Raw genomic sequence first — 12,062 nt, 5'->3', positions numbered from 1 at the left:
ATTGTTAAAACTGAAGATATTATTGGTTTTATTTAGTTACTAATGGTGAATTCTCTTAGGAGATATTGCTGCTATATAGAGTAGAAGTAAAATTCATTGCAATATAAAAGTTCTAAACCCAGTAACTTTAAAGAGACATTATTCTCAGTTTTCATTTTGTCCTAGTAGGTAGTTGCTGATTGCTTTAGAGTGACTGTTCTGTTACCATTTGTCTTCTCTCCTTGCTTCTGTACAGAATCTGACACATCCACTGATTAACTCGTGTCTTTAAAGGCATGCTAATATAAGCCTTTACTCATACCATTTCTCTTATCAGAAAAGTTACCCTCCTTCCACAAATTTCTGGTGCTGTGTCCATCCTCAGTGGAATTCCCCCACTCTCCTGACTGTTGGAGTACATTTTCTCTTCTTTAAAATGTCATGGAAGCACTCATTTGACAGTTTACTGAGAGGTTTATCTAAACTACATTTTATTTATTTATTTATTTAAAAGATTTTATTTATTTGACACAGAAAGAGAGACAGCCAGTGAGAGAGGGAACACAAGCAGGGGGAGTGGGAGAGGAAGAAGCAGGCTCCCAGCAGAGGAGCCTGATGCGGAGCTCGATCCCAGAACGCTGGGATCACGCCCTGAGCCGAAGGCAGACGCTAATGACTGAGCCACCGAGGTGCCCCGCTAAACTACATTTTAAAGTTTAAAATATTGTCTTTACTGTGTAAAGGCTACAAAAGTGATATAGTCTTAGGTGAGTTTCTTGAAGCTTTCTAAGATGGAAAGAAAAAACTTCTTTTCCTCTTTGAAAATTATGAAAGGGGACTGTAAAACTATTTAATAACTAACAACAGCTGTGACCAGAACAATGCAATGAGTAAAAGAGACACTGTCCACCATGTGAGAAAATCTTTATTGACTAGTAGTTTGGTCTTGTAGCATTTTTTAAAAGTACCACTATTTATCTCAAGTTGTATTGCATTCTCATGATTTTATAAATCAGTAAGTGGTAATAGCTCTGTATTAATCCAAGATCAAGAAGCTAGGTGACCTATTCTTAGTGAATCTATTTTCTTTTACTGTCTATATATATTACTGTAGAGTAAAAGGAAATGCTTCATTTATTATATATACTGTTTTATTAAGAGGCCTGCATAATTATGTGTGTGTACATACATCATGTGTCATTTACTAGGATCAGAGCATTGAAAATTGGAAGAGCTCTTTAATTCATTTTTCTAGTTTTTACAGAAGAAGAAACTCAAACACAAAAAGCTTAATTTTTCCAATGACCATTTGATGACAGATCCAACTTTCCACCAAGTGTTAACCTCCCTTTCCCCACTACTCACAGCAGCATTGTTTATTTCTCTCAATAACACTAAGAATCACTTCACTTTTTATTTTTCATATTAAGAGGCACAACTCTAAAGAGCATTATAGCAAAATGATACATATCTTTGTGAATTGGCTTAAATATTTTTGTTTCTTTTAGGCATGATACTGTTTTGAAATTTATTGTAAACTTACTGTTTTCAAACTTATGGTAATTTTTAGGGGGTAAATCATGAAAATTCCCAAATCTTAAATATCAGTACCTCCCAAATTATTGGAAGAACAAGAATCCCCAAACTGTCAAGCTAATACTAGATTTTCAGTGATTTCTAAGATCCAACCTGTTTCTAATACTCCAGGCCCAGTATTTGTAGAATATTCTTTCTGAGTTTACCTGATTTTACTTATTTTATAATAGTATTCAGTCTTTTTTAATTTTTGTATTCCTGAAAAGCATTCGTGTAGTGAATTACGAATCTCCTTTCTTAGGACGCCTGGGTGGCTAAGTCAGTTAGGATCTGCCTTCAGCTTGAGTCATGATCCCAGGGTCCTGGGATCAAGTTCTGCATCTGGCTCCTTGCTGGGGGGCCGGGGGCGGGAGCCGCTTTGCTTCTCTCTCTGCCTGAGACTTCCCCAGCTTGTGCGCACACGCTCTCTCTCGCTCTTTGACAAATAAATAAATCTTAAAAAAAAAAAAGAAAATCTCCTTTCTTCAAACAACTTTGGAAATCCACATATTGGCTGTAGTAATTGATCCTGTGTCTGGCTGCTGCACTTCCGGCTAGACTGCTCCTTGGTTGGGAGAAAAATTGAAGACTGTAGATATGTGATACTGTACGCCCTCTTTTCTCACCACCTGCAGATATAAACAGAAAAGAGCAAAAGTTTTCAAAGTCCAAAAAGAATACACCCACTTTAAATATTAGTTTAGTCTAGTTGAGAGACCATTTCAGTACCTTCATGGTAAAGGCCAAAAGAATAATGTCTGTGTTCAGTGAGTGAGTTGCTTATCTGAAACAAATTGTTATTCCTTAAAGAATTCTCACCTGAACTTTGGGAAAAGCACTTTGAGAATTTTCTGATGAAAGACAGTATTTGTACTGCTGCTTTGGATGTTGATACCTACTCGAGCTAACAGTTATAATAAAAAAGATTAGTAGTCTGCCTGAATGAAAGAAATGATAATAAAACACTGGCAGTTTATATGAGAGAATCATATCCGTTGGAAATATAACACTTGGTTGTTTTGGGTTTTTTTTTTTAAAGAATTTTACCTAGTTGGGGAGGGAAGAAGAATGCAGATCACATTCCTGTTTTGAATGTGTCCTTGTAGCTGTAATTATTTATGTTAACTAGCGGTTTTGTTTCTTTATTATAATAATGTCACATTTTATTTTCTGCAACAAAAAATTATAATGATGCCCTATATCTTAAATGTCAGAAAAAAATAGTCCTGGTGTTGTATAAAAACAACAAAAGAAATATGATCTGTGCCATAGATTGCTTTTAATCAAATGGGGAAGTGAAACTATATGAATGACAGCACAGGTTTAAAAAAAAAAAACAAAAAACATGGCCTGGAATAAAGCTTTTCAAAAATGGTTGGCGCATACTCTGTCTACGAAGGATGTATTATGATGATAAATTTGTATTTGTCTTCATTCTCATTAAAATGATGACTTAGGGAGAAGATGAAGAAAAGTTTATGGATTTCTCCCCTTACTTAGCTTGACTCAGTTCAGTCTTGTCCTCAAATGGGATTCACTACTACTATTCCTGAGATTAAGTTTTATTGTTTTCACATGCCATTTTCTCGCAGACCAAAAGTATGAACAACATTTAGGATATATAAACCATTTTGTTGTTGATGTTGCTTTGTTATTTTTGATGTCTTTCTTAAATTTTTTAGTTTAAAAGAGTACATATTGTAAGTATATAACTCAGTTATCCCAAATATAAAATTATTTGATAATTTTTAAGCATAGTATTTTTACTCTTTGGAAATATGGGGTAAACAATTTAGGCAAGATTTAAACAAAAATAGTAGTTTCATATGAAAAGTATCTAGGTATCTCAAAATCATGATTGAAATTCAGTTTTTGGTTCATAGTTTTCAAAATGGTATTCATGACTTCCGGTATTAAAATCTTAAATTGTACAAGTAATCCTGTAATGATGCTGATGGGAAGAAAATAAAATACTAAAATATGCAAAAAAGTAAAGGGTGAAAGTCATCATCCTATCCAATTCCACCATATCTTCCTCTCCTCAGAGCTACCACTTGCAATTTAGTATATAACTTCCCACATCTTTTTTGATGCATATACATGGGACACGTTTTACAATAATTTATTTTGTTTTTGTCTTTGTTTTTTTTTACATAAGTAGAGTTCTCTTTTACAGTATGTTCTGTGACTTGCCCTTCCACTCAGTTTGTCTTGGAAAACTTTATATGTCATTACATTACACATAGACTTCTCTCTTTCATTGCTGTAACTTCTCAAATAGTCCTTCGAATGGTGGATACTTGTTTCCAGTTTTTCACTATTGTGCTACAGTGAATATCCTTGAACATACATCTTCGTGAACTAGTCAGTAATGGAGTTTCTTACTGACTAGTAGTTTCTCTGTATTCTAATTGTGTCGGTTATATGTGGCGGATATTTTCTCCCTATGCACTTGTCTTAGTGTCTTTTTGTCATATGAATATTTTAAATAATTATGTGGTCGAGTCTGTTGATCTTTTCATTTGTCATCTCTTTTGTGGATTCTGTATTTCTAGATTATTTATACTCCTTTCCACAGAGTTATTTTTACTTCCATTTTTACCTGTCACTTAAAACTTTTTGTAGAACCCTGTGAATGATGGCAAAATGTATTAGTATGTGATATGTTCCAATGGCATGTAGTAATCACATAAGGATCAGTCGCAATTTTGATTATCAGTTTCAGAGTTATAAAATAAATATAAATTCTGGAAAAGTATTGGGGTTTTGTGTTATTTACGGAATCACTATAGGTAGTCATCACTATTAATAAATGCATTTTTGACAGGTAATATGCCAGGCACTAAATGATAATGGTAGTACATAAGTGAGAAGTAATCCTTTTTTTTTGTAAATCCTTTAAACATGATTATCACCAGAAGTTTATTTATTTCTGTTATCAGAAATATCTCCTCTTCATGTAGCTGCTGCTGCTGCTAAGAATTGTTCTCCACTAACTTTTGCTGCCATTCAGTACCAGATTACCCAATAAATACAGTAGCAAAGCAGGGTCCCAAAGTAAAAAAAGAGCAACCTTGATTAACTTAAAATTTTATTTCATGTGTGTGTGTGCATATGTAGTGTTGCACAGTGTACATGGGGTGAGGTGTCAGAATGCTAAGATTTGCAGTGTTTGGGGTCTCTGAGTTGGCTTTGTGGCTATTTATTCCACTTTTCTATCTTGATACCCCACAACTTGGGCTGATTTTGTCCCACTACCAGTAATTTCTTTGAAAGTAGCTTATAATTTTTTGTTTCTGCCCTATAATAGGGAATACCCTCATAGGAAGTACCATAAAGCCAATATCTCATAGACCCTGGTATCAGCTCACTTTTACTCTCTACCTTCTCTCCATACCTGATGACTACAGTTTGAAAAAATTAGAATCTTGCTGGCACCCTCCTCCCTCAAATAGGGGAGATTCATGGAAGAGAGGAATCCCTTCTTCCGTCTAGCTGGAACAATGAGGGAAAAGAAAGGGTTTTTGGTTTTGGGGGTTTTTTTTTTCCTGTTTTTTTGTTTGCTTGTTTGTTTTTGAGGGCACTAGAACTTCTACAGCTTAGCAGACTTGGACAAGTTTGACAATAATTCAGCTAGATTATTTTTTAACTAGATTTCTGAGTTCATTTGCTAACCTAACCACCCATATACCTATTTATAACCTGAAATTTGCCTTTAAAGTCACAAAAGCACAAAGCACTGTAGTGCTTGTAACATTCTTCCATATTATTGTAGGTAACTAAATGACCATGGAATCTGGAGCAGAGAACCAGCAGAGTGGAGATGCAGCTGTAACAGAAGCTGAAAACCAGCAAATGACAGTTCAAGCCCAGCCACAGATTGCCACATTAGCCCAGGTATAAAATACACGGAGAGATTCCAGGTTCTGTCTCTTCCAAGAGGAATATGTTTTAGACAAGATTTAGTTTTTATTGCAGCGATATGCATAGAATAAGCAGAGACATTCTTAAAATATCAAAATTCCTATTTAGTATTAGCATAACTTTAGAAATGATTCAGTAACAGAACAGAAAAATGTATTGTTAAAACACTATTTGTAGTAACCTGATTCAGAATAATGACATTTTAACTAAGGGGTAGAGATTGTCTCTCTTAAACAAGGGAAGAAAACCTGATACGGTAACTGCTTTTTTTTGTATCACACAGATTTATTATGAGTATGAGAATTTAGATAATCCGAGAGGCTAAGTTTTCTATGTGTTTAAACTAAAAAATAGGATAAGCAAATAATTTGACACACAAGTAAATTTCAAGGATGATAATAGTTTTGTGTCCTAGGTCTTCTAAATATAATTCATGATTCCTTCACTTTGTCTTAAACATTCTATCTCTAGAGTTATATTCTCTCATTTTTATTTTTTGTTCTGATGTATTTTTCCTCAAATGTTTTATTAACCATTATTTGTGTATACGTGAGTAAGAAAGGTAGTTAATATAAAAGCCAAATAACAGACATAAACCTGCTAGGTAAAAGAGTGTGATATTGCCTCTTTCCGACAAAGGCTCCCAGGAGAAAATAATCCTAGCAGAGGCTCTACAGTGTTGAGCTTCAGCTTCCTGAAGAATTTAAAAGCCCTCCTAGGGAAGTCTCTGAGCAAGAATGGGTCTTGGAGAATAGGGGGCTAACCACAAATGGTTACTACACTGAACTAAAGTATGGCCCAATACTGGATCTCCANNNNGGAATATAGTCAGAAGGAGTGGGCTGCTCTGTGTTTTCTCCTAAGAGAGCTAGGGCCTAACTCCAACCCTCAGGAGTAAGGCAAAGCAGAATATATCTAGGGATGAAGTAAATACTTGGATAAGGCAGGTACAGGATTGAAGTTGGGAAAGAGCCAGGATTTCCATCGGTAAATGGTCAAGGCACACATGCACAGATCAGAATCTGGGCTCACCCAGGCATTTGACCCTATGATAAAAAGAAGGTACAATGCCAAAAGGGACCTTGGTGATGACAGCCCTCCACATAACTGTCTGTTGGGTGGCACTGTTCTGTCTGATCTGGTTGTCCTCTAAGTCTGCTATATAATATATTCCTGGAAATTCCTTTCCCCCTACTGTCTTTCTATTATTGAGTTTGTATTCTTGATATAGTAAAGCATCTTTTCCAGTGGTTTCTTAAGCAAGTTTGGGTAAAAAATTCTTGGTAAAGAAATCATTTTTCTTGGGGCGCCTGGGTGGCTCAGTTGGTTAAGCATCCAACTCTTGGTTTCCGCTCAGGTCGTGATCCTCCCAGTCCTGGGATGGAGACTCAGGGCGGAGTCTGCTTTAGATTCTTTCTCCCTCTCCCTTCGTCCCTCCCCATTTGTGTGTGCTCTCTCTCTCTCTCTCTCTCTCTCTCTCTCAAATAAACAAATAAAATCTTTTTTTTTTAAAAAAAAGATTTTTTCTTACAAATTTTGAAGGCATTGATCTACAGTCACCATGTGGTGTTGCTGTTGGAAAAGACTAAATCATTTATTTTCTCTCTCTGGTATCTTATTTCTCTCTGTTCACAGTGCTTCAGTATTCCATTATTAGGGTCTTGGTTGAATAGTTTTTATCCATTGTGCTATATATATTCAATAGCCCCTTTTATAGTGGAAACTCATGTCTTCAATTCTGGGCAATTTCTTTAAATTATTTGGTTGAAGATTTCTCTCCCTTTTTTTTCCTAGGATCCTTGTGATCTAGATGTTATACCTATAGGATTGTTTCTCTGATTTTCTCATCTTTTCTCTGTTGCTTTTTCTTTGTCTTTTTGCGCTTTCTGGGAGATTTCTTCAGTTTCACGTTCTAACCCATTTGTTGAATGTTTTATTTCTGCTGTCATGTTTCCAAGAATTCCTTTTGTTCTCTGAATAGTCCTTTTGTGTTTTAATAGCATCCTGTTTATATTTCACAAAGGCAATATTTTCTGTCATCTCTGAGAATATTAATTAGGTTTTAAGTTTTCTTCTCCCCACATAGATTTTCTTCTGTATAGCTTTTTGCCCTTCAATTTGTTTTGGTCTCCATCTTTCATATTAGAAGTTTTCTTCAAATGTTTTGTAATTTGTGCTTGTCTGCTCAAGTTTCAAGTAGGGGGCCAAAAAACTATCGGAAGCTCTGGATATGTTTGGGGCCTAACAACTATGAGTTGTGAGCTTCGCTGTAGGGTAATAGCAGCTTTCCCAATGTCAGGATCTTTTAAGTCTCTGTTTAGCCCCTTGTCATTGATGAGGTTCTTCGGAGAAGGCTTTACTGATCCCTTGCTTATAGGGTAAAGGCCTGGGAGCTGAGAGAGAGAAGACTGAAGGTTAGTAACCCCACCTTCAGCAGTGTCTGTTGTAGGCAGTCAGGAGACCCTCTCTCCAGAAATTAATTCTGCATTTTTCTGTCAGCATGGGGTAGATTAGTCATTCTTCCACAGGAAGTGTGGGAAGGGGATCCAGTTGCTTCTCAAAGAGCCTTCAACCAGCCTTATTTTTAGCATCTCCCTTTACTCCACCTTCCAGGGTGACTTAGATCCTGAGCCTCTTAAGGATTTTGTTTTCAAATCAGGCTTTCACTGACTCTACCTCATGAGTTGGCCTTCTGAGGTCTTCCAAGTTCATTACCATTCATCCGTCTTCTTTCCAGCTTCTAAAACTCTATTATCTCCTTTCCCATTCTTTGCTCATGTGAGTGTGCCTATAAAAACAAAATCAATTTTATGAAGCTTAATTGAAGATTCAGAAAGGAGCAAAATAATATACACATGTTTAATTTGTCATCTTTATCAGGCAGTCTTCTAGCATTTACTTTTAAGAGCAGAATGACATGGTGTTTGAATTTTAGAAAAGCTGGTTTTCTGTTCCCATTTGTGTAGTTTTCGTTCTTTTTATTCCTATTTACAGAGTGTTTTCACTTGCTCATCCAAGTCCTTAACACATACATTATGGATTTTTGTCATAATTTCCTTTCATAATTCTGATACCTGGTATTTTCTTATTGTCAGTATTTAATAATAGAAAAATATAATAAAATTATCAAATCCAAGATTGTAGTGATTTGAACAGTGAACAGAAAAGAATTCAGCCCAACTAGTAAAGGTAGAAAACCAATCTAAAACAATAATAAGAGGCCTCATTTTACTTTTGGAATTTACTTTTTTTTTTTTTTTTTAAAGTGCGGGGCTTGAACTCTCAACACTGAAATCAAGACCTGAGCTTAGATCAAGAGTCAGATCCTTAACTGACCAAGCCACCCAGGCACCCCTACAGAGATTTTTTTTTAAGGGGGAAGGAAAAAAACAATATTGGTTTTGATTATGAGAATGTAAATTTTTATGGATTTAACTAAAGAGGTAAAAGGACGATCGTTGCACTTCCTTGTAATAGGCAAATTTGGAAACCTAAATATCCAATAATAAGGAATTATTAAACAAAGTGTAGTTTTTATTGTACAGCCATGAAAACCACTAAAAATTATTAATAGTATGAAAAGATCTTTATAATGGATTTGAAAGATAAATTAGATTCTATGATAGTGTGTTATAAAAATTGTGTGCATATATATACCTTTTAAATCACTTAGATCTACAGCAAAAATATTAACAGTGATTAGCTCTGAGTGGTAGGAACATAAGGGATTTTTATCTTATATATCTGTATTGTTTATAAGGTTATAATGAGAGGAACCATTATGTAGAATGATCAGGGTAGAGAAGGGATTAACTAACTCATTGAGTTAGCTTGTTGCATTTATTCTGTAAAACAGAGAAGAGGATGTAATAATTGCTTCAAATATCAGAAGAGCTTTTGTATGGAACTAAGAGGAGATACTCTGAATAACTTAAGGTTGTGGTTCTCAAACTTCAGTGTAGGGGAAAGTGTCCTTAGGTCCACCAAGAGAGTCTGATTTTATAAACAGGCACCCTGTGTAACTCTGTTGGAGGTAGTCCACATTTTGAGAACCAGGTAAAATCAAGCAAGACTTATAGTGGCCAGAGAGAGAATGATTAATAAGGAGGGACTTCCTAACTGCCCAAAGAAGGATGCTCCTAGTTTTAACCTCTACTTTCAGTAGAGAGCTTTCTTACCCAAGCTTCACAGTCAAATGTTTAACGGCCTGCTGAAGAAATTCACGTATCAGATCAATCCCACCATCCTCTTCCATCACCCCAACCACCCAGAAGTTTCTCCTTACTTGTGTTCTCTGTTTCAGTTGATGGCATAGTTTACCAGTTCTTATCCAGACATGAAATATGTGGGTCATCCTGGATTCCTCTCTCACCTCCTTTAAGCAGTCATTCATAAAGCTTTTTCTAGTCTGCCTCCTGAATTTTCCTTAAACCACCTCTCTCATTCTCCTACCACAACTAGTGCTTTACTTCTGGCTTTATCATCTCATCTTAACTACTATGTAAGCTTTCTCAATCTCCTCCCCTCCACTTTGTTCTTTCTCTGAAGTAAATGTTTTTCATACCACCACTGCATGTGATATTCCAGAGTTCAAAAGCCCTTCAGGGCCTTTCCCAAGCTCCTGAGGATAAAGTGCAGCTTCTTTAATGTGACATATATATGGTTTTTCATGACTAACTCATTTAGCCCCTGCCTAGTTGTGTTACAGTTTTATTTTGCCCCAGTTCCTGCATTCATACAGTAACACACTTACATGGTCCAGTAGTACTGACTGTTATTTATCCCTCCTTCCCTGAAATTCTGTGCCTCTCCCCTGGGAGTCAAAAATATGCCTAATTTGTAATCTTTATTTCAAATTCACATTCTTCCCTGCCCTCCTTTTTAGGTGAGGTTACGTAGCTTTCCTCAGTGTGTGTATTTTTCTCTTGGCAAGCCTCATTACTTCACTGGATTATATTTATTTGTGTTCTTTTCCCCATGCCTTCACACATGTACCCCAATAATTTCCTTTATGTTTATAGTTTCAGTTCTGACATTGCTCCTAGCACTTGGGTCCCCAATCACTGTTTACCAAATGAGCAAAAAACACTGAACCCCTGAATGTGTGCAAGCATAGGAACAATAAATACTATGCATATATAACATAAGAGCCCTTTGGACCTGGATATTGATTCATTAAAATTGCCCTTTGTGCCTCAGGAGAAAATCAGTATCTCTTACATTCCCTCAACTCTGCTCTTCTATTCCTTTAAAAGGAAATAAATCCTTAAGATACCAACTATAATATCAGTTTGATTTGGGGGGGTAGAAATTCTCAGTTTATAATACATATTAATATTTTCTCACTAATAAAAGGCATCCTTGTAAGTCATTTAAAAGAGAAAACTATGCTGTATATTTTAGGATGTATATTTGTTCTAGACTTAGCTAAGTTTTGCCTAAGTTTGAGAGCGATTATATTTTAGAATATGGCTTATTTAACACATAATATTTTGAAGATTTTTATATTTCTTCAAAGCTAGCATATATCTTGACCTTGGTAAGTTACTTAATCTCTTGAGCACTTGATATTTCTGTCTCTGAAATGGAGATAATCGTTATTATCCAGTCTTGATTTCTTCGAAGAGCAAAATGAGAAACTGGACATGAAAGCAGGTAGGAAAATGTAAAGCACTGTACAATTAAAGTGTGTTTAGTATTCAGAGGAAGTCTGAATTAATTTTACATTAAAATAGTTTTTTGTCATGTGGAAGGATTTGTAAGGGAGGGGGCATTTATAGTTTGTTTTTTTTTTAAGAATATTAAATGTAATCATTAGTTTCTTTCACACCAATGAAATACTTGTCTAGCAGAAAAGTCATCTTTTTCCTGCTAAAAAGTTGCTTCATATTGAACATGACTACTCTCAAGGAGGTATCTGTGATGGTAATTTTTTTCCATGTTCAACACCATAGGTATCTATGCCAGCAGCTCATGCAACATCATCTGCTCCCACCGTAACTTTAGTACAGCTGCCCAATGGGCAGACAGTTCAAGTCCATGGCGTTATTCAGGCGGCCCAGCCATCAGTTATTCAGTCTCCACAAGTCCAGACAGTTCAGGTATGTGTATAAAAAAGTTCTGCATCTACTTTCATAACTGTCATTTATAGTCATATCTCTCTCCTTTCATTAGTTATGGAAATAGGAACATACCTAGTTCAGAGTTTATTTTACTTTACAGTAAAGGAATATGCTGCATCTATATAGTCACCTTATGTGTAGGAATATACATACACAAGAACAGACATAAGAAAAAGACTTTTTCTTAAGCTACAGAAGAAAAAGAATTGATTGGGGAAAATCATTAAGTACATGGGATAAAGTGGAAACGTTTGGGAAAGACTAAGGCTGATATACCTTAGTTCAGGAAAATTGAGATACAAAAATAACTTCGTAATTATTTTCTAAACACGTAATTGGATAAAAGAAGCCCTTGTCAAAATTAATAACCTTACCTAAGATATTAACTTGAATTTAGAGATCGTAGAAAGCATTCTAAAACCAGCTATGTCTAGGGGTGTAAGTTAGAGTATATAACTTCGA

The 12,062-nt window shown here is 35.5% G+C and overlaps 2 protein-coding genes across 14 annotated transcripts in view; one reads left to right on the top strand and one right to left on the bottom strand.

The window, feature by feature from the left end:
- CREB1 (cAMP responsive element binding protein 1) overlaps positions 1-12,062 on the top strand; it is a 59,747-nt gene that overhangs the window by 12,174 nt on the left and 35,511 nt on the right. For all 3 annotated transcript variants that reach the window (XM_040641406.1, XM_040641399.1, XM_040641408.1), the window contains exons 2-3: positions 5,330-5,451; positions 11,433-11,579. In XM_040641406.1, coding sequence (XP_040497340.1) covers positions 5,338-5,451; positions 11,433-11,579 — 261 coding nt within the window. In that variant the 5' untranslated portion in view covers positions 5,330-5,337. The remainder of the gene's footprint in view (positions 1-5,329; positions 5,452-11,432; positions 11,580-12,062) is intronic.
- The window catches only part of METTL21A (methyltransferase like 21A), a 65,752-nt gene continuing 54,576 nt past the window's right edge, over positions 887-12,062 (bottom strand). For 4 of the 11 annotated variants that reach the window (XM_008687426.2, XM_008687424.2, XM_008687429.2 and 1 more), the window contains one exon: positions 6,942-8,266. In XM_008687426.2, coding sequence (XP_008685648.1) covers positions 8,230-8,266 — 37 coding nt within the window. In that variant the 3' untranslated portion in view covers positions 6,942-8,229. Of the gene's footprint in view, positions 2,184-6,941; positions 8,267-12,062 lie in introns of those variants that run through there. The other 7 variants (XR_567631.2, XR_567629.2, XM_008687427.2 and 4 more) reach the window with 5 other exon arrangements.

The sequence above is a fragment of the Ursus maritimus genome, unplaced genomic scaffold (genome assembly GCF_017311325.1).
Source record: "Ursus maritimus isolate PB19 unplaced genomic scaffold, ASM1731132v1 scaffold_1, whole genome shotgun sequence".
Lineage (NCBI taxonomy): Eukaryota > Metazoa > Chordata > Mammalia > Carnivora > Ursidae > Ursus > Ursus maritimus.
Note: the sequence above shows the minus strand (reverse complement) of the source record. Positions and strands in the feature narration are given on the sequence as shown.